The sequence below is a fragment of the Budorcas taxicolor genome, chromosome 10 (genome assembly GCF_023091745.1).
Source record: "Budorcas taxicolor isolate Tak-1 chromosome 10, Takin1.1, whole genome shotgun sequence".
NCBI lineage: Eukaryota > Metazoa > Chordata > Mammalia > Artiodactyla > Bovidae > Budorcas > Budorcas taxicolor.
This window is the reverse complement of record NC_068919.1, coordinates 50,880,211-50,907,698: the sequence shown is the minus strand read 5'-3', so window position 1 is coordinate 50,907,698 and position 27,488 is coordinate 50,880,211. Positions and strand designations below refer to the sequence as shown.

General features: G+C 42.9%; 1 protein-coding gene and 1 pseudogene across 1 annotated transcript in view; both read left to right on the top strand.

The window, feature by feature from the left end:
* Nucleotides 1-27,246, top strand: part of MYZAP (myocardial zonula adherens protein) — a 141,806-nt gene extending 114,560 nt beyond the window's left edge. The window contains exons 13-15 of the mRNA XM_052646324.1: nucleotides 21,009-21,656; nucleotides 24,621-24,825; nucleotides 25,852-27,246. Of these exons, the coding sequence (XP_052502284.1) occupies nucleotides 21,009-21,656; nucleotides 24,621-24,825; nucleotides 25,852-25,998 (1,000 nt within the window). The 3' untranslated portion in view covers nucleotides 25,999-27,246. The remainder of the gene's footprint in view (nucleotides 1-21,008; nucleotides 21,657-24,620; nucleotides 24,826-25,851) is intronic.
* LOC128054883 (uncharacterized) lies at nucleotides 1,644-1,733 on the top strand (annotated as a pseudogene).
* Nucleotides 27,247-27,488: the final 242 nt, after the last annotated feature.

The following is a 27,488-nucleotide window of genomic DNA, read 5'->3' as shown; positions in this document are numbered from 1 at the left end:
CCCCGTACACACGAGTCCTAGAATTGACCACGAAGAAAACTCTGACCTAAGCACTTGGAGACGTGTACTTTTCACTGATGGACAAAGGCCCTGGAACCCTGCAGCCTGAAGTCTGGAAAGGGTGACTGTTGCTTCCTCCTGTACACTGTTTTAAGTCCCAGTGGAAATTGCTGAGGTTTTGCTCCACTTCTAAAACATGAGGCAAAGTGGAGGTGGAGGGGGGAGGGCAGGAGAGAGAGGTTTCAAGGTTGTTTTTCAAACCCCCAACCGGTGTATGTATGTACCCTGCTGTACTGGGCCGTCGTCAGCTTTCCATATAGACACTGAGTCCTGGCAGGAGAATTCTCTATTTTCTGTTTTACTAGACTTCGGTTGGGAGGAAAAAGGGTATTAACTTGAAATCTCATGCTACTCATGCCAGGATCATTTGTTACAGCATGAAGGTTTTATTTACCTGTAAAAGTATTAGAGGCCGTGTTTCTCTGCTACAGGGAAGCCTGTCCATAGGAGCATGGGCACCTGGGGAAATGTGACCCCAGGAAGGAAGGAGCAGGTGCGGAGGACCCATGCAGGGGCTTGGGAGCCTCGGCTGGAGCCAGTCTTTGTGAGGGCGGACACATTTCATTCTGATGTGCTAATCCCTCGGTTTAATTTGTGCCTTATGCCTTTATGGGGCCAGCTGAAATCACTGTATTTCTTCAACCTGTGATTTACTTTTTCTTTCTCACTTTGAACGAAAGAGAATTTTGTATGTTGTGGAAATTTAATCACTTAATGTTTTCAGTATCAATTATTGTTTTCATTAAAAGAATGAATAATTTGTTCATGCATGCTCTATTTTGATATTATAACCTATGTCACATACGTTTAATAAATGCCATATATTTTGTTCTACTGATGCTCTCATTGTGTGTCATTCATGACTGTGTAGAGGGGTAAAGAACAGAACCAGGTTCTGGACTGTTCAAGTTAGGGCACCATAATCTTTCAATCATTACAGTCCCTGAAATCATTTATAAACTGTACAAGAGGGTGTGTGCATTTGTGTGTATATATTTAAACCCTGAAATTCATCTAGTTAACTTACCTTCTAGAGAGATTAAGATGCATCCATGTTTATAAAACATTAAAATCATTTTTACTAAAAAAAAAAAAAAAAAAAAATCCTCCTGTGTGCCCAAACTCCCTGTGCTGTGGTTAGTCATTCAGTTGTGTCTGACTCTTTGTGACCCCATGGATTGTCACCTGCCAGGCTCCTCTGTCCATGGGGATTCTCCAGACAAGAATACTGGAGTGAGTATCACTCCAGGGGATCTTTCCTTCTCTAGGGGATCTTTCCAACCCAGAGATCGAACCCAGGTCTCCCTCATTGCAGGTGGATTCTTTACCAGCTGAGCTACCAAGGAAGTCCACCCAAACTCCCTACCTCTTACCTTAAAAAAAAAAAAAAAGAGTCAAAGAAAGAAAGCAAAGCAACTCAGTTGAGTAAATGACCACAAGTCAGCATAGTGTCAAGAGGAAATGGCATATTTTAAACTCAAATTTGCATTTAAATTGGCGTTGTGGGAACCTGGACGTGTCATCAAAGCTCTCTGAATATCAACTTCATATTCTACTAACTTGGGATAATCATGCCTACCTGATTGCTTCAGCAGCACATATACTAAAATTGGAATGATATACAGAAGATTAGCATGGCCCCTCAGCAAGCAAATCAGATCCCTTATGATTATACAGTGAAAGTGACAAATAGATTCAAGGGATTAGATCTGATAGGGTGCCAGAAGAACTATGGACAGAGGTTCATAATACTGTAAAGAAGGTGGTAATCAAAACCATCCCCCAGAAAAATACAAGAAGTCAAAAAGGTTGTCTGAGGAGGCCTTACAAATAGCTGAGAAAAGGAGAGAAGCAAAAAGCAAAGGAGAAAGGGAAAGATATACCCAACTGAATGTAGAGTTCTAAAGAATAGCAAGGAGAGATATGAAAGCCTTCTTCAGTGAACAATCCAAAACAAAGAAATAGAGGAAAACAATAGAATGGGAAAGACTAGAGATCACTTCAAGAATATTAGAGATACCAAGGGACTATTTCATGCAAAGATGGGCACAATAAAGGACAGAAACACTATGGACCTAACAGAAAAAAGCAAAGACATCACTTTACCAACAAAGATCCATAAGCTATGGTTTGTGAGAGCTGGACCATAAAGAAAGCTGAGTGCTGAAGAATTGATCTTTTGAACTGTGGTGTTGGAGAAGACTCTTGAGAGTCCCTTGGATAGCAAGGAGATCAAACAAGTCAATCCTAAAAGAAATCTGTCCTGAATATTCACTGGAAGGACTGATGTTGAAGCTCCAATATTTTGGCCAACTGATGGGAAGAACTGTCTTAGAAAAGACCCTGATTCTGGGAAAGATTGAAGGTAGGAGAAGAAGGGTACAACAGAGAATGAGACGGTTGGATGGCATCATTGACTCAATGGACATGAGTTTGAGCAAGCTTTGGGAGTTGGTAATGGACAAGGAAGCCTGGTGTGCTGTAGTCCATGGGGTCGCAAAGAGTTGGACATGACTGAGCAACTGAACTGAACTGAAAAGAAGCAGAAGAGATTAAGAAGAGGTGGTAAGAATACAGGCAAGAACTGTACAAGAAAGGTCTTAATGACCCAGATAACTATGATACTGTGATCACTCACCTAGAGCCAAACATTCTAGAGTCCAAAGTCAAGTGGGCCTTAGGAAGCATTACTATGAACAAAGCTAGAGAAGGTGATGGAATTCCAGCTGATCTATTTCAAATCCTAAAAGATGAGGCTGTTAAAGTGTTGTACTCAATATGCCAGCAAATTTGGAAAACTCAGCAGTGGCCACAGGACTGGAAAAGGTCAGTTTTCATTCTAGTCCCAAAGAAGGGCAATGCCAAAGAATTCAAATTACCACACAAATGTGCTCATTTCATGTGCTAACAAGGTAATGCTCAAAATCCTTCAAGCTAGGCTTCAACAATATGTGAATTGAGAACTTCCAAATGTACAAGCTGGATTTAGAAAAGGCAGAGGAACCAGAGATCAACTTGCCAATATCTGTTGGATCACAGAAAAAGCAAGGGAATTCCAGAAAAACATCTGCTTCATTAACTATGCGAAAGCCTTTGGTGTGTGTATCACAACAAACTGTGGGAAATTCTTCAAGAGGTGGGAATACCAGAACATCTTACCTGCCTCTTGAGAAACTTGTATGCAGGTCAAGAAGCAATAGTTAGAACAATGGACTGGTTCCAAATTGGGAAAGGAATATGTCAAGGCTGTATATTGTCACCCTGCTTATTTAACTTTTATTCAGAGTACATCATGTGAAATGCCAGACTAGATGAAGCACAAGCTGGAATCAAGATTGATGGGAGGAATATCAGTAACCTCAGATATGCAGATACCACCACCCTAATTGCAGAAAGCTAACGGGAACCTAAAGAGCCTCTTGGTGAAGGTAAAAGAGGAGAGTGAAAAAGTTGGCTTAAAACTCAACTTCAGAAAACTAAGATCATGGCATCCGGTCCCATCACTTCATGGCAAATAGATGGGGAAACAGTGGAAACAGTGGCTGACTTTATTTTTAGGGGCTCCAAAGCTACTGCAGATGGTGTCTGCAGCCATGAAATTAAAAGATGCTTGCTTCTTGGAAGAAAAACTATAACAAACTTAGGGTAATAAAAAGCAGAGACATCACTTTGCCGACAAAGGTCTATACAGTCAAAGCTATGGTTTTTCCAGTAGTCATGTATGGATGTGAGACTTGGAGCATAAAGATGGCTGAGTGCTGAGGAATTGATGCTTTTGAATTGTGGTGCTGGAGAAGACTGTTGAGAGTCCCTAGGACAGCAAGGAGATCAAACCAGTCAATCCTAAAGGAAATCAATCCTAAATATTCATTGGAAGGACTGCTGCTGAAGCTGAAGCACCAACACTTCAGCCACCTGATGCAAAGAGCCAACTCTTTGGAAAAGGCCCTGATGCTGGGAAAGATTGAAGGCAGAGGATGAGCTGGTGGGATGGCATCACCGAATCAGTGGACATGAGTTTAAGCAAACCCCAGGAGACAGTGAAAGATAGGGAAGCCTGGCGTGCTGCTATCCCTCGGGTCACAAAGACTCAGACATGACTGAGTGACTGAACAAGAAGAAGCATGACACACAAGTTCATGAAGTGTTCCATATTTTTACACAAAAATAAACTCAAAATGGCTTATAGACTTAAACATAAGACATAACACTATAAAACTCCTAGAAGAGATCACAGGAAAAACATTTTCTGACATAAACTGTTCCGATGTTTTCTTAGATCAGTCTCCCAAGGCAACAGAAACAAAAACAAATAGGACTTAATCAAACTCACAAGCTTTTGCATAGCAAAGGAAACCATAAGGAAAACAAAAACAAAATAACCTATGGAATGGGAGGAACTATTTGCAAACAGTGTGACCAAGAAGGGCTTAATTTCCAAAATATCCAAACAGCTCACACAATAACAAAAAAAGCAAACAACCCAACTGAAAAATGGGGAGGAGACTTCCCTGGTGGCCCAGTTGCAGGCTGTGCTCCCAATGCAGGGGCCCTGGGTTTGATCCGTATTCAGGGAACTAGATCCCGCATACTGCGATCAAGAGTTCATGCCACAACTAAAAGATCCCTCATGCCACAGTGAAGATGGAAGGTCCTGTCCCAGCACAGCCAGATAAATAAGTAAGTATGAAGGAGGAAAAAGGAAAAATGGGCAGAAGACCTAAACAGACATTTCTCCAAAGAAGAAATACAGATGACCAGTAGGTTCATGAAAAGGTGATCAACATCACTAATTATTAGAGAAATGCAAATCAAAACTACAATGAGGTACCAGCACCCACTAGTCAGAATGGTCATCATCAAAGAGTCACAAATAAAAAATGCTGAGCAGGGTGTGGAGAAAGGGAACTCTCCTATGGCTGCTGGTGAGGATGTAAGTTGGGGTAGCCACTGTGGAAAACAGTATGGAAAATTCTCTGAAAACTAAAAATAGAATGACCATATATCCAGCAATTCCACTTCTGGGCATCAGTTCATTTCAGTTCAGTCGCTCAGTTGTGTCCGACTCTTTGCGACCCCATGAATCACAGCACACCAGGCCTCCCTGTCCATCCCCAACTCCTGGAGTTCACTCAGATTTACGCCCATCGAGTCAGTGATGCCATCCAGCCATCTCATCCTCTGTTGTCCCCTTCTCCTCCTGCCCCCAATCCCTCCCAGCATCAGAGTCTTTTCCAATGAGTCAACTCTTCGCATGAGGTATAGATCTGGGCGAAACTATAATTCAACAAGAGACATGCAGCCCTGTGTTCACAGCAGCACTGTGCACAATAACCAAGACAGGGAGACAACCCAGATGTCTATTACAGGTGAGTGGATAAGGAAGATGCAGCACATACATACAGCGGAACATTACCAGCCATGAAAGGGAACAAAATCATGCCATGTGCAGCAACATGGATGCAACGAGAGATGATCATACTAAGTAAGTCAGAAAGAGACAAATACCCTATGATATCACTTATCTGCAGAATCTAAGATATGACACAGATGAACCTGTCCATGAAACAGAAACAGTATCACGGACACAGAGAAAAGACTGGTGGTTGTCAAGGGGGAGGGCGTTGGGGGGAGGGATGGAGTAGGAGTTTGGGATTAGCAGATGCCAACTGGTATATATATAATGGATAAATAACAAGGTCCTACTGTGTAGTATGGAGAGCTATTTCAATATTCTATGATAAAGCACAATGGAAAAGAATATATAAAAAAGAATGTATATCTATAACTGAATCACTTTGCTGTACAGCAGTAATTAATACAACACTGTAAATCAACTGCACTTTAATTTTAAAAAAATCACACCTACCTGATAGGCTAATGTGAGTGCCAATTGAGGTAGGTCCTGGGGCTTGGTGCACAGGAGGGTCTTGTCATCCGGAGGTGTGTCTTAAAGCACTGCTGTTGAGTCCTGGCTACCTTCCCTCTCCAAGGTGCTTTAGCGTGAGAAGCCTTTTCCTAGCGTAGTGTCAAGGAAGAGGATTTCAGGAAAAGGCAGATCCTGGGACCAGGAGGTAATGAAGCAGGACTTGGAGTGGCAGAGGGTTCTGGGAACCCCTGGGCCCCTGGAGAAGCTGGTGGGGAAACAGCTTCTAAATGAAATGTGGTGGCATAAAAAATGTCAGTTTTGGTGATAACAAGAAAGAAATAGAGACTGTTCAGCAAACACTCCACACCCTCCTTAAAACAACCAAAAAAGGAAAAAAAAATCAGTAATTTTAAATTCAAAGAATGCTAGGAATCATTCTATAACATTAAAGGTGGTCTGTCCCTGGGCCTTTTGTATTTATAAATTTTTAAATATACCTGCAACATGTGGAGAATTCTAAACATTATTTGAAAGAACACTATTCAGAAAGACCACTGAAGGTACTTCCTCAGTGATACAGACTTGAAACAAAAAAAAAAAACCCCAGAGCTGATCATTCTCACCCTTTTGTCAAAATTAGTGACACTCAATCTACCGTCTGAAACAGAGTGGTGTTTGTTCTTCAACCTCCTCCTAAGCACAGGTTTCATGTAGAACTGGAGAGAAAAACTAATATCACATAGCAAATTTACTCTGAATTTATTCCAAAAATGTATTCCTATAATAATGCCTCAATTAATATTCTCATTCCAATCCTTCCAGACTTTCTTGAACACACACACACATAGACCATTTATTGTTTTAGAACACATAGGACTCTAAACAGAAGTAGAATCATGGCACTCAGGAACATAGGCTCTTGAGACTATCTCAGCTTAGTCACAAGTGTGTGCCTTAAGCAAGTCACAGAACCTCTTTGAGCCCCTGTAAAATGGGATCAGTGGCAGTGCTTTCCCAACTGTCACTGTGTGCAGATGAAATGAGTTAATATCTGTGGGGTTCCTAGAATAGTGCAGGGTGCATAGTGAGCACTTGGAAAGTGTTACCTATGGTTGATAATCACATTTCACTTACACACTACAGCATTCTATACAGGTACAGGTGTATAGAGCTACACTGATGTTTCTGAGAGCTAGTTGGATTCTACTTTATTCGTGTACTATGGTTTACGTGCACTATCCCCAGCTGTTGGAATTTTGGAATTGCCTTTACTTTTTTTAAAGCAATCCTCTGATAAGTTCCTAGAAGAGGGATCACTGGGTCACGAGTTAGGTACATTTCAGTATTTCAGTGCATGTGGTCCAATGTGGCCTCTGGAGATTTTAGTCCACTGAAACTCTCACCAACAGAACGAGAATATTCTTTCCCTACCTCTTTGCCAACACTGGGAATGAGAAATGAAGGCATGTGTAGAGTTGGTAGCTTTAGGCAGGCCCACATCCCTCCCCAAAAAACAGACAGTGCAGAAAGTACCTTCAGGATATGGCCTGTGGATACCTGAGCTCTGGACTGTGCAGGTGTGAGCTGCAGGCGTGCAGGCATCCCCATGGTCCAGAGAGTGCAGGGCAGCTGACAGGAAACAGGACTGGGCTTACTTAGGAGCTGGTGTCCTCCAGGATCCTAGAATCAGAGAGTGAGTCAGAAGCTAGTGCTGGCCATCGTGACAAAAGATTCACCATATGTCTGATAGGAGGTTTGAGTTTGGGTGCCATGTGCCCCAGGGAGTTCTTTTTAGGGTTAGCTGGGGAGAGAATGTTGGGGAAGTGTCTGGGGCTTGGTGATGTGACATGGTCTTCCCAATAGAGGGCGCACCAACCAAGACTGATCCCCAGCTGGTCCAAGTGGATCTGTCTACTCCGGGCACCCTCTTCTCCCCAGTAAATGCCATTGGCCTGCCCCAGGATTCCTTTCTGTCCTGCTTCAGGCCACATCAGACCCTAGTGCTCTCCTGGACATCCAGGCTCAGAGGCCCAGTTCAGCTCCACCAGCACATGCCAGGTGCTGGGGAGACACAGATGTGTGCCCTCAAGACCTTCATCCTTTCCAAAATTGTTCCCAGTGAGTCTGTCTCCTCCCGATCCTTGCTTTCTCTGAATCCCAGGGGTATTTGTTTTCATCCTATCTTTTCTACTCTCACATCTGATGACAGACCATCATGTCCAGGACAGATGGGCCTGGCGTGCTCCTGTCCATGGGGTCACAAAGGGCTGGACACAACAACAACCATACAGGTAAGCTCCTTGGGGGCAGTTTTCTATAAAGGAGGGGACAACATTCTACACCTCAACAAGCATGGAGAAATCTATAAACGAAAGTATCCAGAAAGAGCCCTGGCTAAAGTAAAGGAGACTAAGAGTTACCAACTAGGCATAGCAGGCAACCACTCCAATCCTCATAGCAATTCTGTGTTGAAAATGTCACTACCACCGTTTTGTAGGTAAAGAAATGGAAAGTCAAAGAGAGATAAAAATTGTCTGAAACCACCAGACCTGTCTGACTTCAGAACAGGGGTGGGAAGGCTGGAGTTGGTATTGTCACTAAACTGCAACAGTCCCATGGGTGGCTCTCGGGTGCAGTGCTCCCATGAGCAGCTCTGCCCAGGAAGGAAATGGAATTGCGCCCCAAAGAGGCTGGCTGGACTCATCATGCGAAACAGCACGGGAGAAGTTTCCAGAGACATGCCTACAATCGACACTAACATTGACCCCTGCTATTAGTACTAGTCATTATTGTGAAGGAGGTGTTGTATCATGAATATCTGCAGACCCAAGGATTTCCTTTTATTGGACACATATTACAGACTTAATGAATAAGGCTTACTTGTGAGTAGGACTGCGTAGAAGGAAAGCAGGGCAAAAAAAAAAAAGTATGTCGGGATAAACAGGATTAAATAAACCATAGACTTCTTTCTCTTATATGCAAATTTGAGAATAACTCACTGGACTTTGTCAGAGGAGGACAAGCCCCAGAGTAAGACGGGAGATGAGTTTCTGGAAAGAGACCAGTGGGAGACTGCTGCTAAATCTGGATGTAATTTGTTAGGCAGGATTAGATTGCTAATACATGGTGTGAAGTATAAATCAAAGAAGTTTTTGCATATGGATGTCCAATGAATTGTTTTAGCACCATCTGTTGAAAAGACTATGCATTTTCCACTGAATTGCCTTTATACCATTGTGGAAAATCAACTGGTCATACTGGTGCACAGGTCTATTTCTGTACAGTCCGTTATAATGATCTAGTTGCCTGTCTTACACTAGTCCCACACTGACTTGACTACTGTAGCTTTATCTGCAGCCTTGAAGTCAGGTAGTATGGGCTTTTCGACTCTGTTCTTTTTCGAAGTTGTTTTGGCTAGTCTAGGTTCTTTGCGTTTCCGTAAGAGTTTTACTCTCTCAGTTTCTACCTATGGGCTGTTGGGATTCTGACTGACATTGCACTGAATAGACGGGGCTTCCCCAGTAGCTCAGTGGTAAAGAATCTGCCTGCAGTGCAGAAGCCACAGGAAACATGGGTTTGATCCCTGGGTCAGGAAGATCCCCTGGAGTTTGGCAGAGTATGGCAACCCACTCCAGTATTCTTGCCTGGAGAATCCTATGGACAGAGGAGCCTGGTGGGCTACGGTCAACAAGGTTGCAAAGAGTCAGACACAACTGAAGTGTCTTGGCATGCACGCACACACTGAATGGACAGATCGTCAAGGAGAAAACCAAGACCCACTGTTGATTATCAGGCCAGCTTGGAGCTGGTAAGACTAGGTGAGTTCCATGCTGGTGCTGCTTCTGTCTTCTTCAGTTGGGAAGGTAATAGGTAAAAACTTTCATGGAATTCTGAACAAAATATTATAAGAAACATTAATTTGTGCCCAAGGGCCATAAAACTGATGTAATTTGAATGCAATAAAATATAAATAAATGGGAAACAGTTCTTGCGGGTTTTCTCTTAATTTTTCAACACATACTTTCGAGTTTTAACATACAGCATTTACAGCATTCACCTTCCTGAATTGGGGTGGGAGGGGGTTGAGAAATAATTAGTAGGCAATTTTTTGGCCCTGGGACTTTTCTTGTAAATGTTTTCTTTGGCAGCCATACTCTTGAGAACAGGAAGTTACTCTCTTGTTACAGATTTAAGACTTTTCTGAGCCAAATAACAGAAAGCTGGATTAGTTCTGAAATGAAGGGGGAAAAAAAACAACTCTTGGCTCTTGCTGGAGATTAATGACATCTTGCAAATATTTTAATTCTCCCCTTTCCTCTTAACTTGCTACCTCCTAAACAAAGCACATTCAGCCTGAAAAATCTTAACTGGTCATTTTGTGGTCCAACCCTAAAATAAAATATCTTTATGGTACCCACAAATTTATTTAAACAAAATTTTTGATGGGCTGGGGGAAGGAAATAAATGCTGTCTCAAGTTGACCTTTTCTGTCACAAAATCCCAAAACAGAATTTAAAATAGAAAAATGTAGTTGTAAAGATGCTACAGTATCATAAAGATTTATCATTTTCTTTGACCCTTCAAAATCCATTTTGCTATAGATAAAAATGATAAGTCAAGCTTTGTAAACAAAGCCTATATATTGTTAGAGATGCTTGCAAACAACTTCTTAGCAATTGTTCAAAATAACAGAATTATATCCTTTGACTACAGCATTTATTAGTCTGACTACAAAATAAGCAAACTGGTTTCCCCCAGAAAAGACTTAGGTTCTTTTGAATTAATATCCACTTTTTACATTTGATTCTAGGGAAAAAAAAAAAATACCCAACAGCTTTCAATGTCAGTGAAGTTTACAACCTGTAGGGACACTAACTACAAAATCAGCGATCTTAATTCCCTGACCAGGGACTGAACCTCTGTGCCCTGCAGTGGAAGCGCAGAGTCCTATCCACTGAACTGCCAAGGAATTTCCTGTAGGAATTCTTAAAACACAGATGATCTTTAGGAAAACAGATTTAGAAGTGAAGAACACCTTCCTATAACAAGTGATCCCTAGGAAGTGATCTACTAGTGATCTAGGGAGTTTCCATGGTATTACACTCATCCCTCAGTATCAAAAGTGGGGGAATTGGTTCCAAGCTCTCCATTCCCACAGATATCAAAATCCACACATGCTCAAGCCCTTATATAAAATGGTACAGTATTTGCATAAACTTGTCCTCTCATATAATTTAAATCATCAAGATTATTTATAATACCTAATATAATATAAATGCTTTTTATATAGTTGCCAGTACACAGGCAAATTCAAGTTTTGCTTTTTTGGAATTTTCCAGGATTTTTTTTCCTTTTCTTTTTTCTTTTTCTGAGTATTTTGGGTCCATGGTGGTGGTGGTTTAGTTGGTTAGTTGTGTCCGACTTTTTGTGACCCCATGAACTGTAGTCTGCCAGGTCCTCTGTCCATGAGATTCTCCAGGCAAGAATACTGGAGTGGGTTGCCATTTCCTTCTCCAGGGGATCTTTCCAATCCAGGGATTGAACCCATGACTCCTGCATCTCCTGTACTGCAGGCAGATTCTTTACCACTGAGCCACCAGAGAAGTCCCATTTTGGCTCTGAGGTTTGCTGAATCTGTGGATGTGGAACCCACATATATGGAGGACTGACTGTAATTGCAGCCTCTCAGAAAAGAAAAGGCCTAAAATTTCATTTATACTTATTTTTTCACACACCAATCTCAAATGTCCTGGTGCCCGGGAAGTTTGCATCAAGGTGGCAAGGGTATGTGGGGGTGAGTGGCTGGTGGTGGGGAGGAGCAGGAAGGATGCTCATCAGGATTACTAGTACATGTCCATCTTAAAGTCACTCAAATTTGTAATTTTGAAAAACTCTGTGCTGCCAAACAAACTCATCTGTAGACTGCATGTATGCTAAGTTGCTTCAGTTATGTCTGACTCTGGGACCCTATGGCTCCTCTGTCCACGGGATTCTCCAGGCAAGACTACTGGAGTGAACTGCCATGCCCTCCTCTAGGGGATCTTCCCGAACTAGGGATCAAACTCATATCTCTTATGTCTCCTACACTGGCAGGCAGGAAGGCAGGCTCTTTACCACTAGCGCTACCACTGAAGCTCCATCTGTAGATGCAATGTGGCCAAAACCCCACAATTTGCAACCTTTTATTTACATTTTCTAATGTTTTTCTTTCTGTGCATTATAAAGAAAAAACTTATTCCTTTAAACCACTTTTTTTCCTCTAGTCAGCATGAAGTGATGTTCCTCCCACATCATTCATTATAAGTTTGTCTGTCTTCTGCTATTTTGACAACTTCAGGTTTTTTTTTTTTAACCTTATAAACAATCTTAAATTACTCAGAGCTGTCATCCATTAGATATAAAAATTAAATTAAGCCCAAGAATTCTAGGTGATGGAAAACATGATCCAGTCCCATAAGATATGGGCAACCACGGGAGTCCAGCAAAGGCTGATAAAACCCTAAATTTCATCAATGTTGGATGACTATTTATTTAAAGGGAGCTACCTGCTTCCTGGTTTCCTGCATACCAAATATTTCTTTTCAACATTTATGAGCTTAAATAGATGCAGATGTTGCCAAAGAATGTATTATAACATCCATCATCCTAGAAACCTATAATTTAAGCACTGAAAGGCACCTTGGAGTTCATCCGGTTCAATACCCTCAGTTTAAATGGGAGAAAACTGAGGCCTAGGAAAATTAACTGGATACAAAGTTGGTGGTACACAGACCCTCTCTTCCCAAAATCATCGTTGTGGATCAACAAGTTTCACCACTACCCCTTTACTTCACTTCTCTGATCTGGATCACCTTTACTGTCCATATACTACGCTTGACTATTCTCTCCAAATTTTGGAGAAAATCAAGGAGGACTTTTTCCCCTTGGTCATTCTCCCGATGCTATGCTATGTGGGCCTCCCTTCTTCCTTTTCTCCTATTCCCCCTTGCTGAAACTTTTCAGAGCGGTATTCTTCTTTATGCAAAACAGAAAATTAAAGGTGACCAGACACTTGACTCTGGCCAGGGTCTCACGAGAGGAGAGGGGTGGGTAGTTTTCTCTAAATCCATTTTGCTGCTGAGCATTGGTTTCTTTGTTTCATGGCCTCCAATGCACATTGGATTCCAAAGAGTGAGACATAAACGGTGTCCTGGCACTGCAGTAGAGACCTGGCTCTTCTTTCCCTCCACCAAAGTCACAACTCTCAGGTCCCTCTCCTATCACACTTGGAAGAAAATTATTAAATCTCACCCTTTAGTGACTTTGCAAATTACCTTCCTTAAACAACACACTGGATGTTTTACCAAGAATCTTGGGTGACAAGACCCACGTAAGTATAGAAGGATCTGCCCTTCAGCACAGAATCTGAATTGATTCTAACCAAACTTTGGTTTTAATATGCTCCCGTTTTGCCTACCCTACATATTCGCCCAATTGTGAAAAGGTGGTCTTCTGCAGTCTTTCTGCCACCTCAGCTCTCTCTGTTGTAAAACTCTCTCTGGCCTACTCTTCCGCTCCAACGCCTCAAAATTCTATTTTCTCCCTTTCTCTTCTAACAAAGCCATCACCTCAGCTAGCCTTTTGTGAGACAGCCATTTGGAACAAACTCACACTCAAGTGTAAATGACTGATAGGCCACAACCCTTCTAGAAATATCTACCGTCTCAAAGGAAGATTCTTGTTAACCTAGTGATTCTCTTATCGGTGGAATTTTAGCCAGTCCATCAAAGGGAAGTGAAGTAAGTCAGCAGAGGGGAAGTGAAGTAAGACTTGAACAAAGAGAACAGACTTCTGGTTGCCAGAGGTTTTGGGGTGGGAGGGAGTGGGTAGATGGAGTGGGATTAGCAGATGCAAACCAGTTTATATAGGATGGATAAACAATAAGGTTCTATAGTACAGCACCGGGAACTATATTAAAGATCCTGTGATAAATCATAATGAAAAAGAATATAGAAAAGTATATATATGCATAACTGAATCACTTTGCTGTACAGCAGAAATTAACACAACACTGTAGATCAACTATCCTTCAATAAAATGTAAGTAAAAAAAAAGTCTTTCTTCTAATGGGAGAGGAGGGGTCTCAGCTACAATGTCTGTATATTCTATAACACATAGTGGCACATGCTTGCTTTTTTTTTTCCAGATGAATTCAAGGGTGGTTTAATATTTAAAAATTAATAAAAACTTACCATATTGAAAGAATATAGGAGTAAAATCATATGATTATCTCATCATAATTTTTTTGCAGGTTTAAACCTTTTATTTTGTATTGGGGGTATAGCTAATAAACAAATGTTGTGACAGTTTCAGGTGGAGAGCAAAAGGACTCAGCCATACATACACATGTATCCATTCTTCCCCAAACTCCCCTTCTATCCAGGCTGTCACATACATTGAGCAGAGTTCCATGTGCTTCAGTACATGGAACTGTGTGTTCCAGTAGGTCCTTGTTGGTTATCTGTTTTAAATATAGCAGTGAGTACATGCTTTCTTTCAAGAAGTTGGTTTTTTTTTCTGGTTTATGAGTTTATTCATATGAAAAATCATAGAAGGACTTCCCTGGTCCTACCTGGTGGTCTAGTGCTTAAGAATCCACCTGCCAATGCAGAGACACTGGTTCAATCCCTGGTCTGGGAAGATTCCACATGCCATGGGGTAGCTAAGCCCATGTACCATGACTATGGAAGCCTGAGTGCCTATAGCCTGTGCTGGGCAACAAGAGAAGTCACCAATGAGACCAGAAGTCAGTACCCGTGCAATGCAACTAGAGAAAACCTGCTTGCAGCAATGAAGACCCAGTGCAGCCAAAGAGACAAATAAATAAACAAACAAGGGTTTTTTAAAAGTGGGCAAAGGATCTAAATAGACATAAAAATAAAATTCACAGAGAGGTGTTATTTAATCACCATCAGTCACATATCTAACCAATAATCTTCATTAATGTTGCTAATTACAAAGTAAAATCACCTGGAACTTTACTGCACCAATAATTTTTTTCTTTCCCTGAATTATCTCTTTCCATGCTAACAGAAATATCATAAAACACTGTGGTGGCCCGAAATGAGAAATTTGTCACCAAACAACACTCAACTCTGTGAAAGTCTGAAGAGAAAAGTGTTCTTTTCCTTTGACTTGAACCTTATTTGACTGGGATTTCTCACCAGAGTCTTCCTATTTTTTTTTCCATGGGCAACTGCCCCCTTGATTAATCCCATTTCCCTCTGTCTTAGTTTTTCCAAGCAGCTGAGCAAACAAAGATGGAGGCAGCCATTTTAACATGCTTCCTCCCTCAAGCCCTCTGGGATGGGCCGTCTGTTCATCCTGTTCATAAACCAACGGCCTGAATGTGCTTAGAGAAAGCAGCAAGGATCTTCTGTCAGGATTAATTTTAATAGTTCCACAGTCTGTCACTGGGGAACCACAGTCCTGGAAAATGGCTTTAAATTACTATTTGCTGATAAAGAGAGAGATATGAGTTGAAAATTTGGTTCCTTGTTTCAAACAGTTTGGATAACTCATGTAAGACTTTACCTGTAGTGTGGAGTGCATGTACTTTACAGCCTAAACTCTTGGGTAGCTGAGGAAAACCTTTTGTTGCAGTGGGATCACAGTGAAATGCAAAGGGGGAAAACGTGACATTCTGTAGAAGTATAAAAATTTTAGAGCTGGAAGAGCGATGAATTTGTGGGTGAATTCCTCAGCATAAAGCTTCCTATGACACCTTCTATTTCTGATATCTGTGGAGAGAAACTGATTCTCCTTGTTACCCCTTCCAGTTTTTTGTCTCCCTCTCTACCAGTTTCTTCCTTTTTCCTTTTCTCACTCTTTTTCTCATACCCAATTCCAACTGCCTGTTCCGTCCCTTGCTTTCTCTTCCCTAACTGGCAAGGCTGCTGTCAGTTGTTTGTTAAGTTCTGTGCTGAGGCACAGATGAGGCAGCTAGCAAGACTGACCCATCAAGGGACTTCCCCGGTGGTTCAGTGGCTAAGACTCTGTTCTCCTAATGCAGAGGCCCTGAGTTTGATCCCTGGTCAGGTTACTAGATTTTCCTAACAGATTGATGCTACTAGGCTTTGTATTAGTCAGGCATCAAGACTGAACGCAAAAGAAGAGGGTGGCAGAGGATGAAATAGATAGCATTACCAACTCAATGGAGACGAATCTGAGCAAACTCTGGGAGATAGTGAAAGACAGGGAAGCCTGGCGTGCTGCAGTCCACGGGGTCGCAATGAGTCAGACACAATTTAGCAACTGAACAACATTAGTTAGGGGTCATCAGAGAAAAAGATCCGTAGGGTGTGTGATTTGTGTATCAGCCATTATCAGAGAGAGATTCATTTTAAGGAACTGGCTCAGGTAATTATCACTGCAGGGTAGACCATCAAGTTAGAGAACCAGGAACTTAGAGTTCAAGTCTGGAGGCTTTCTGCTGGCAAAATTCCTGTGTCGTGGGTGGGTGAGAAGGGTGGTCAATCTTTGCTCTCTAAAGGGCTTCAGCTGATTGACGAGGTCTATGCACATTTTACGGGGTGATTGGATTTACTCAAAGTCCAATGATTTGAATGTTAATCTCAACCAAAAAATAACTTCACTGAAACATGTAGAATAATGTTAGATGAATTTATTCACTTGTGGGGCTTCTCTGATGACTCATGGTGAAGAATCTACCTGCCCATGCAGGAAACATGGGTTTGATTCCTGATCTGGGAAGACCCCATATGCTGTGGAGCAACTAAGCCCATGCACCACAACTTTTGAGCCTGGGCTCTAGAACCACAGCTACTGAGCCCACGTGTCACAACTACTGAACGCTGTGAGCCCTAGAGTCCATGTTTGGCAACAAGAGAAGCCACTGCAATGAGAGGCCCGCACACTGCAACTAGAGAGCAGCCCCTGCTCACAGCAACTACAGAAAAGCTTGGGCAGCAAAGACCCAGTACAGCCAAAAAAAAAAAAAAAAAATCTCTTCACTTGCTAAGCCTCTTGGTTACTGATTAAAGAACTAGATAGTTGGTGCACCTGTTGTGAGGAATTCAGATTTGTATTATAGTAACTTGAAATCCTAAACTATGTTGTGTAAAAGATTCTATCCCATACCACTGAAAATTATGGTCAACGTTTATATTAAAAGCTTAAGATCTGCAATATATAGAAGGGTATTTCATTAAGAAGGTGAATATAAGGGAAAGACAGGGAAAAAATTATGAGAGAGGGAGATTCTATCAATTAGTATCTGCTACCTGCCTTAGGGGAGACAGAAAAGCACAAATACAGCTCCTTGATAGAATTCCCTGACTTCACAGCTTGTTAGAAATCACCACGCACAACACACCTGGAGAAGCACAGTACGTTCTAAGCACTATAGTTACGCTCAGAGCGCAATCTGGGTTGGAATACTCTAGGAAGGCTCCGGAAGGAGGTGAGACTTGAACTAAGATTTAAAATGGGCTAGGGGAAAAGGGACAGCCTTCCACAAAAGGAAAACAGCTGGGGGCAAAATTCTGAGGCTTGAGAGAAAGCATCTTGCTTGGAGGGTGCCTGTGGCCCAGGTCGGAAGAAAGGGCTTACTATCACCGGGGTGGGGGATGGGGGTGAGAAGGTGGGGAGGGAATAAAGGCCTTCAGGTCCCGTCCAGGAACAGAGGGAGAAGGTTAGCGTGAGGAAGGCCTTGGGGGAGCTTGCCACAGGACAAATACCTGACAAGGGCCTTTCTTGAGTATTTCTCACTTAGAAAGATATGGAGCAGGTTACTGAAATCCTTGTTTCAAAGCAGAGTTTATGTTGAGACTTTTGATATGTTAAACTGATCAGAATGGACTAGATTGTAAGGATACAGACACAGTTTCAGCTGTACTTCCCTGAAATAGCCTCATATTTTATCTAGAGCTTCCCTCTGATTGGGAGGGAGTTGTTTGTTACAGCACCTTACAAAGGACTAGCAAATGTAAATTTTCCGTATCAAAGAAGGGAGAGACTGGGGTTGGAGGTTATAGGGTCTTTCAAACCTCACAGCTGATGTCTGTTAAGACTATAGCATGCTTCCTACTTTTTTCTTTGGGATCCAGCTTTCTTACCTGAACTATAGAGAAGAGTTAGGTGTTACACTGAAGAGTTAGCAGTTACACTGCTTTCCTCAACAGCTTAAAAGACTTTCTTGCTCTTTGCAAGATTTTTGAATTGGGGTGGCAGAAAGACCACCTGGGCATTTGTGTCTACAGCAATGATGTTCTCACTTACTAGTTTTGTGCCCTGGGAAAACTTCAGTTTTTGTGCCTTTGTTTTTCCAAGGGCAAAACGGGTAATTGTGAAAAAGAGGTTCTCCGTTTGTTGTGCAGCACCTCCTGCTATCATCACCTCTTGTGGGCCTTTGAAATCGTGTGTGTGTGTGTGTGTGTGTGTGTGTGTGTTGGGGAGATGCATTTTGTACTGTTACAAGGACTCAGGAGTGTGTGTGTTGGGGCGGCGGGGGGCGGGGGTGCGTTTTGTACTGTTAGGAGGATTCAGGAATGCCAAACCAACTAGAGAGCAGAAACCCAGACATCAAATAGACACCAAATATCTTGCAATACCTGAGGCAGTCCTGAAAACGAGGAAAAGTCTTGCTTCAAATGCCACAAAGCCGCCTTAAGAAACGCTGATGGTTCTGAATGATCCTTCCAACATTAATGTTTGAGGTCTTCACTAAACCCAGAACTAGGAAGGCCACGCCATAGGCCAGGGCTTCACGTGCCCGGTACATACTCCAACTTCACTAATGGTTAACCAATTCATCACTCCTGTTTCCACGTGTCTTTCACTTCTTCGTTATTCGTTCCTTGGTGCCGATAGCCGTCTTACGATTCTTCCATTTGTTAATTGATTAATGTCTGCTCTCCTCCCGCACTCAGCAGACTCCTTCAGGACAGGGCCCCAGGAACTCACTTTTTCTGAATACTCAAGCCGAGACCCAAGGCACAGGTGAAGAATAAGCTACTAGAAAGCGCGCCGCGCCGGCGCGTGACGTCACCCCGCGATTCCCGCCCGGGCCGCCACTCCCTCCACTCTGTCCGTGTTTGTTTCCGGCGTTTCAATAAAGCTCGATTCGGCTAGAAGAAGACCTGTTCTTCCGGGAAAATGGCGACTCCCGCTCGTTCGCCGGAGTCCCCGCCGGCCGCGGATCTGGCGCCAGCCACGGGGGCTGCCGAGGACGCCGAGTGCCCACCGCCTCGCCAGCCTCAGCCCCCGCAGAATGTCCTCGCTGCCCCGCGGCTTCGAGCCCCAAACTCCCGAGGACTTGGGGCAGCGGAGTTTGGCGGAGCTACGGGAAATGTTGAAGCGCCAGGAGAGACTTTTGCGCAACGTGTAAGCTTGGGTCCCGCGAAGTCACCGCAGGGTTCCTCGCGTTCGGCACCCTGGGACGCGCCCCTCCCCGCCCCCATCCCGATCTCTTTCCTGGAAGGTCACCTTGTCTTAGGTCCGTTCCAGGCCCACGGGCTAGTGGCCGGCCTACAGTCACAGAGCTACCGCGTACAGCGCGGGCGCCGGGCGCCCGTGTTTCTGGCTCTCCAGCGTTTCGGCCCCTCATCAGCTCCTCGTTGATTTTATTTACTCAGTGCCTGTGTCGGCCCTCCAAGGGGAGGCTCTGTATCCCCAATCCTTTCGCTCCCTTTCCCCCAAATAGTGCCCTAAACACCTAGTAAGTTTCATCTCTAGATCCCATTTTTTTACAGGAACTGTAGGAAGTGGGAAGAGTAGGGTAAAAGAGTGGCTTCTTAGGCAAAGTAAGTTTGATTCACACTTAGCTGTTAGACTTAATGGATTTTAGCAGAGGATAGGTGTAAAAATAATGATTTTTTAGGAAGCTTATTTTAGCAGTTTGGTGCAGGATAATTTGAAGGAATAAGAGGCAGAAGAGACTAGGAGGTATTTTCAGAGAAGTTCCCCAATAAGGGGATTCTAAAAAAGTGAACTAGAAGGGTAGCTGTGGGATTGGGGAGACTAGGTCAGGCTTAGGATCATTTGAGTGTATGGTTGACAGAGATGGCTGAAGTTTCCAACCTGTATGGAGCACCATTAATAAAAGTAGGAAAACTGGAGGAGGGTAACAGTCTGACGCTGATTTTACTTACTGGAGCTTAGTTAATGGAAAAGTTAATTACATTTGATTAAAAGCTGGATAAGTGGTCATGAGGCTGGAGAGAGAAGAGAACGTTGGGAAAATACAGACCTCTCAATTGGGAGGAGTGTTAATAGAATTAGGAGAATGAATGTAGTGTCATAAAGAATAGAGGGTGTGAGCTGTAACCTTCCCTCCACATTTATTGTGTGGCTAAAGAAAAGGAAATCAGAAAAAGAACTTTTGCCACTTAGCCAAAGTGGCAAATGATCACTTGGGGATTTCCTGGTAGAGACAACTATTTTGACTGTGAGAATGAGTGAGTTAACTTTTTAGCCTCCGGACCCCTTTAACGCTGAAGACTTACTGAACATTTTGAAGAGCTCTTGCTGTATGTGTGTTATATCGACTGATAGTTATCATTGTCTTAGGAGTTACAAGTGAGAATCTTTAAAACACAAGAATACAAAAACGCATTCTATTAGCCATCAGAACAATGCTATCATCCATATCATGTGGCCTCTGGAAAACTCCCCTGTACTCACAGTAAGAAATGAGAGTGAAAATGACAAATAGTACCTTAGTTATTATAAATAGTTTTGACCTTGCAGATCCACCCACCTCCCCTCACCAGGAAGGTCTTGGAAATCACACTTTTAAAAACTGATTTGGGGCATGTCTTATATTAATATAATGCTTAAAATGCTTTTGCAGAAATTCTAATTGTTAATAGAGGAGACAAACAAGACATAGTCCCTAATCATCCTGTAGTCCCTTGTTTTGAGGGGTATTTGGATAATGATTCTTTTATTTCTGGGGCAGCTGGAAATCAGTTTTTTGACTTAACGGTCGATTTTTCTCCCTTTGAGAATACTACTTTGTATATCTCAAGTTTAAAAACATGGCTCTATGTAACATATACCTATTCTTTTCCTTTTGTAGAAAATTCATTTGCAAATTGCCCGACAAAGGTAAAAAGATCTCAGACGCTGTCACCAAACTGAAAGCTGCCATTGCAGAACGTGAAGAATTTAGAGGAAGAAGTGAACTCTTTTATCCTGTTAGCTTAGACTGTAAGGAGAGGCAAAAAGCGATTGCAGTTGTTGATGGGGACAGAGATAAGGCCCAGAATTCTGACCAGATACTTGATACTTCATCACCTGTTCCTGGCTGTTCCTCTGTAGCTAACATCACATCATCTCAGACAACCTCACGACAACAGGGACTGACACATCCGACTCGCGGAGGTGATGCTGAGGCAACTGAGGCTGAACACACATTGAGCAAGCACCCACCTTCTAGCAGCAGAGCCCCAGCGCCTTCCTCATCTGAAGCTAGTGAGGGTCTCCCTCAGCATTGTGCCTTAGGTCAAGTGGAGGATCATCCTGGCAGCTCAGACAACCTGTTCATTCATAGATTACAAAGGATCACAATTGCAGATCCCACTGAACACCACTCAGAAGGAAACCAGAGTCCTGAGAAGTTGGCCGGCCTCTGGAGTAGGCCGCAGAAGAAGCCTCATTACGTGGAAGTGCTGGAAACGCGAGCCAGAAATCCCATGCCCCCGCCACATAAATTTAAAACCAATGTGTAAGTACCATCAGAAACAGGCTTGTTACAGGAGCATGATATTTGTTAAACTCCCGAAACTGGGAGACTGCATTAAGTTCAGTGGACTTGGTGCGAGAACTGCTTGTACTTGGGAATGAGCGTATTGTAGAAGCAGTAAAACGAACATGGCTGGAGTGGAGGATTCCGGCCGGAAAATGCCTTCTTTTTTTAGCCAAGTCATTGAAAAGGTTTTCAGTAGCAGATGGAACATTAAACTTCAGGATACTTAGGCAAAATGTTATATATAACATAGAGAATTTATTATAATTGTTTCCAGAACCATATTCTTGTACATAGCTCCTCCCCTAACTAGACTATAAGCTAAGAGGAAAACAATTGTAGGAACCAACGGCCTTTCTCAGTAAAAAATATTTGTGTGCTCACTGTATGTAAGCAGTAGGTGCTGTGACAACACACGAGTAAAGATTCTGTTCCTCATAGAGTTTAGGGTCTAGATAAGGACTCGAGGCTTACACACTTGGAAGAACATTAAAGTATATAATCATTTCAGGAGGAAGGGAGCTGAGAAAGGGTTAAAAAAGCAAAACAAGTTTGGGCAGGAGGGGCAAGTGAACTGTACTTCTAAGTTCCTTGTCATAGTTTTGTTTCTGAGATCTTCAGAAAAAAATCTCTTCAAAAAGAGTATTATTTATTTGTGTGCAGTTATAACACTCTTTATCAGGGAGTAGTTTTATAAGACATTAATATCAGATACAGGGAGCTTCCTTGGTGACTTAGTGGTAAAGAATCCAGCTGCCAATGCAGGAGACGCAGGTTCGGTCCCTGGGTCAGGAAGATCCCCTAAAGAAGGAAATGGCAACCCATTCCAGTATTCTTGCCTGGGAAATCTCATGAACAGAGGAGCCCGGCAGGCTGCGGTCCATGTGGTTGCAAAGCGTCTGACACAACTTAGCAGCTAAACAACGACAGATACAAAGTTTAACCGCTACTGCTTTTCTTTGAAAAACTGAAAGCTTGTAGTTACAAGTACCTAAACCAATTTTTTTATTATTATAGAAACTTTAAAGTTCAGTTGTATCTCACTATTCATTTTTTTAAACCTCAAAACTATTTGTTCTGCATAGAAAACCAGAACAAATAGTTTTGAGTAGAAAACCAGTGGAGAAGGCAATGGCACCCCACTCCAGTACTCTTGCCTGGAAAATCCCATGGATGGAGGAGCCTGGAAGGCTGCAGTCCATGGGGTCGCTGAGGGTCGGACACAACTGAGCTACTTTCACTTTCATGCATTGGAGAAGGAAATGGCAACCCACTCCAGTGTTCTTGCCTGGAGAATCCCAGGGACAGGGGAGCCTGGTGGGCTGCCCTCTATGGGGTCGCACAGAGTTGGACACGACTGAAGTGACTTAGCAGCAGAAAACCAGAATTAATTTTTAGTTGGGAATAAAAAGTAATCTTTGATTAAGTAATTACTCATCTTGTATGTGGTGAGGTATCTTTCCTCACTTTGAAGGAGGCAGAAAACCAGAAGCATCATCTAGTCAATACATACAACAGAGAGTACACTGACCCTGATTCTGTATTGTGGTCCTTTAGCTGGAAGTGGGAGGAGAGGAAGGGAGTATCCGTGAAGGTTCCCAAGGGAAGTTTGTGAGCCATAGAGACAGATGCACTCATCAGAAGAGGCTGGGCTTTGGGGAGCCAGGTGGTAGACAGTTGGAAGTAGCGGGGGACGCAGGTGTCCCTTGGCTGCCTCTTGCATGCTCTTCCGGCTCTTCTGATGTGGGAGGCTGCCTCTCATCTCTTCTAGCCCTAGTCTACCCAGAACTTCAGATTTGCAGAGTCAGTTACCTATGAAACCCGGCCACATGGGGGTGATCTGTGCACCTAAGATTTGTCCTGTACAAAGTAGAACTCACTTCTTCCCAGACTACTTTGTCCCATATTCCCTAAGCCAGTAGTGCCAGCACCTTCTTTCTTCCCCTCCTTTCCATCTCTGCCAGCCATGGGGCCTCACAGTGTATTTCCTGGACCTTCGTCTAATCATCCTTATGTTCATCTTTTCTCCTGTCAAAGTGAAGATGCTCATCCCTGTCCTGGCCCGTAGTTGTTTTCTGTCCTGGCCTAGTCTTAATTCTACCAGTCCATCCTGTCCACTGCTGCCAGAGTGCAATTTGTAGAATACAAACCTGAACCTGTTGTGCAGACTAGAAGTCTTCCATGTGCCCTGCACCCAGCCTGCTGCCCCAGCCTTTTCTGTACTCTCCAGCTCCCATGCTTCCTGTGAGCTGCAGCCCTGTCAGTCCTTACTCTGGTGAAATGCCGTCAGAGATCCTATCATTTACATGTTGAATCCTTATTATTCCAAGACTCCTCAGATTGCACTCTTTTTGAAGTGTTTCTGCCAGCCATCCTGTCTCCCATTACAACGGGCCATTCCCTTGTCTGTGTTCCAGTGGGCCTGTGCCATAGTGCCCGTGATACTACATTACACTGAAGCTGTTTACAAATTTAATTCCCTCTGCTAGATAGTAAGCCCCTTTGCAGGTGTTTTTGAATGAGAATAGGCTTCAGCTCGAGTATAAGCTTTTGGGGGGGCCTTCCCAGGTGGCTCAGTAGTAAAGAATCTGCCTGCCAGTGCGGGAGACGTGGGAGATGAGGGTTCGATCCCTGGGTGGGGAAGAGCCCCCTGGAGGAGGAAATGACAAGCCACTCTAGTATTTGAAGAGAGAGGGGAGAGGCAATGAGTGTAGCTATCTGTTAGAGGAATGCATTGTCAAATTACCAAAAAAGGTGCCAATTTAAATATTTGTTTTTGAGGTAAATAAAAAGAACGTTTTATCTATGCATGTCAATAGTGGTAAAGGCCTTACTATTACCTTTGTAGAACAGTTAGCTGCCAAGGTTAAAGGCCACTTTTGTTGAATGCTACAAATGTGTGTCTGTGAAAAGGTGGTGTAACATAAGGGTTGCTTCCTGCAGATTACCTTCACAGCCGCGTGATTCTTCGAGTGCTTGTCAGAGGAGAGGGTCTCCCATCTCCTCAGAGGAGAGGCGGCGCAGGGACAGGAAGCATCTTGATGACATCACGGCAGCCCGGCTTCTGCCGCTGCACCACCTGCCAACACAGCTGCTCTCTATAGAGGAGTCGCTGGCACTTCAGAGACAGCAGAAGCAGAGTTACGAGGTATTTAGAGCATGGCTTGTTCCTGTCTGCATGTTGGACGCTGCTTACATGAGTCAGAATTTACTCTAGGCCTTTGGTTTTCACAAAAGCTAGGTTGGCATGGATTTTCAAGGCACTCGTTTTTAAAAGCTAGTTTTCATCCTCTCAGTTCATTCAAGTTATTGCCTAGTTGTAACTAAGCGTTGAGGAATTGCTTCTTACCTTGTTTGACCCTAAATGCCTGTCTGAAGTTATTTTTAGGTTGAATTAAACCGTTCAGTTTGGAGTTGGTTTCCTTGGCAGAGCAGTAGTAATTCCACTTCAGTCCCACCTACCTGTACTACGCGTGGCCTGAAGGAGGGATATATGAGTTCGAGTGGGTTGGGGGCAGCCTGAGAAAAGTGAGCCAGATGAGGAATGAGCATGCGGCTTGCCAGTCAGTCAGTGACACCGTCACTGGGCGTCTGCAAGCACATTGCCACTGTTTAAGATTTACTTAGGCTTTTTATTGCATAGTAATTTTCATGGGAGTTAATTTGGTGAGGGATAATCAGTTTTTAGTATTCTTTGATTTTTCACGGTGGCACTGAAATGTCACTCTCGAGCCTAGAAGCCATAATCTAATCCAGGAAAGAAGACTCTTCCAGTTGGAGGGTCAGTACAGCACTGGTGGTTTTTGACGTTGATGGCTCAGATTGCTCTTCAGGGTTGTCTATGCATGTGCACCTGCCCACATGCTAGAAAGTAGTTTCCTGTGTATAACTGTCGCAGTGCCAAGCTGATTGCTCAGTTTCTCGCATAGAAGTCGGATATTTCAGTGCACACTGTTTATCAGTGGAAGTCTGTCATCACCGCTGTAGCAGGCTGGTAGCTCTCTCCAGCCTTGCCCTGTGATGACTGTGTCTCATTCCCTCAGAGGGCAGTAGAGAGCCCAGAAATAAAGGGGCATGCCCTTCCAGTGAAACTGGTTCTGTTCCAGTGACTTCCCCTTGAAAAATTGTAGGGAAAAGGTATGAGTGTCTAACTTTTTGCTTTTTTGTCTTAAAGGAGATACAAGCCAAGCTCGCAGCACAGAAATTAGCTGAAAGACTAAATATTAAAATGCAGAGCTATAATCCAGAAGGGGAGTCTTCAAGGAAATACCGAGAAGTAAGGGACGAAGATGATGATCAGTCCTCCGAGGATGAACTCTGAAGATGGACGTTCAGATCATCTCCCAAATCTCTGCCTGTTGAGATCTCATTATCTTACATCAGACTGCCTAACAAGTATCAAGATCAGTGTCAGACATTGTTGAGAGAAAGAATTTTGTAAAGTTAACGCTAAGGAAACTATAAAACGAGCCCACTTTCAGATGATAATTTTCATGTCCTTGAAAAGTTGAATATTTGAGTATTGTGTTTAATGACACTATATTAAATTTTGGCAGTATGTCCTGTGTTGGTCTGATATTTTAGTATATAGTAAGCACATTTTTTTCTCTAAGCCAAATGAAAGCAGGTGATTAAACTGCTTTTTTCTTTATACTTACCTCTACCAAATAATGTTTATTACATGTCTTAGTGAATTATTTAGTTGTCCCAGGCATCACCTAAAATGAATTATGAAGATATAATTCCCTCTTTTTTTGAATAACGAAGAAGCCTAGATAATTTTGTGCATGTTTGCATGGGGGCTATTACAGTACTGGACGTTAAATACCAAGGAAGACACTCAAAGAAAATGTTTAAATATTTGTTTCTTTCTGTCTTCCCTTAGGAAATATGTTTTCTTTCTTCTGATAAGGAATATGCGGTACTTTTAGTTAATTCTAGAGGGTGGGTGGTCTCTCTAGATGACCAGATTTGCTTGGTCATGGAGTAACATGAGGAACAGGAAAAGCCTTAAGATGATTGATGTTTGTGAAGGGAATAGCTGTTGGTGGTTTAGTCGCTCAGTTGTGTCCAGCTTCTTGCGACCCAATGGACTGTAGCCTGCCAGGGTCTTCTGCCTATGGGATTTTCCAGGCAAGATTACTGGTGTGGGTTGCCATTTCCTTCTCTAGGGGATCCTTCTGACCCAGGGACTGAACCTGTGGCTCCTGCATCTCCTGCATTGCAAGCAGATTCTTGACTGCTGAGCTACTGGAGAAGCCCTATCTGTTGTTAGGCTTGGCCTGGCTTGACTTCATTGTTCTAGCAGATGATAGGTTCAATTTGATAAGACAACCAAAAAAATTTCCAAAGCCACAATTGGTTTGTTATCAATATATATTGCTTCCCCGCCCCCACCCCAAAAGAGACTTATGTAGGCTGCAGAAATCTCAATTTCATGTATAATTTCAAAGGATTATATGGTTGTCTCCAGAGAAATGAACAAATATGTTGTCAGAGTTTTGTCTAACATGTTGGTGCCTTTAAGCAGTGTTGAAAGAATAAAATATTAATTAGAGCAACCTGAAAATGCTGATGGTGATGTTTTACTGCTGCTTAATTCAATGTAACTTAGCTTTGAAGGAGGCTTTTCATATATGAAATTTGAATTAGAATGCATTTAGGGAGATGTAGGTGTGGTAGGGAACGCTCAGTTCTGCGTCCTGTCCTTTTGGGAGTAACTTTATCGCCCTTTTGCTTTCCTCCCCTCAAAAAGCAAATGTAGGACTATCCTGCACAGTTTCGTTATTTTTAGTTTTTAAAACTAATTAT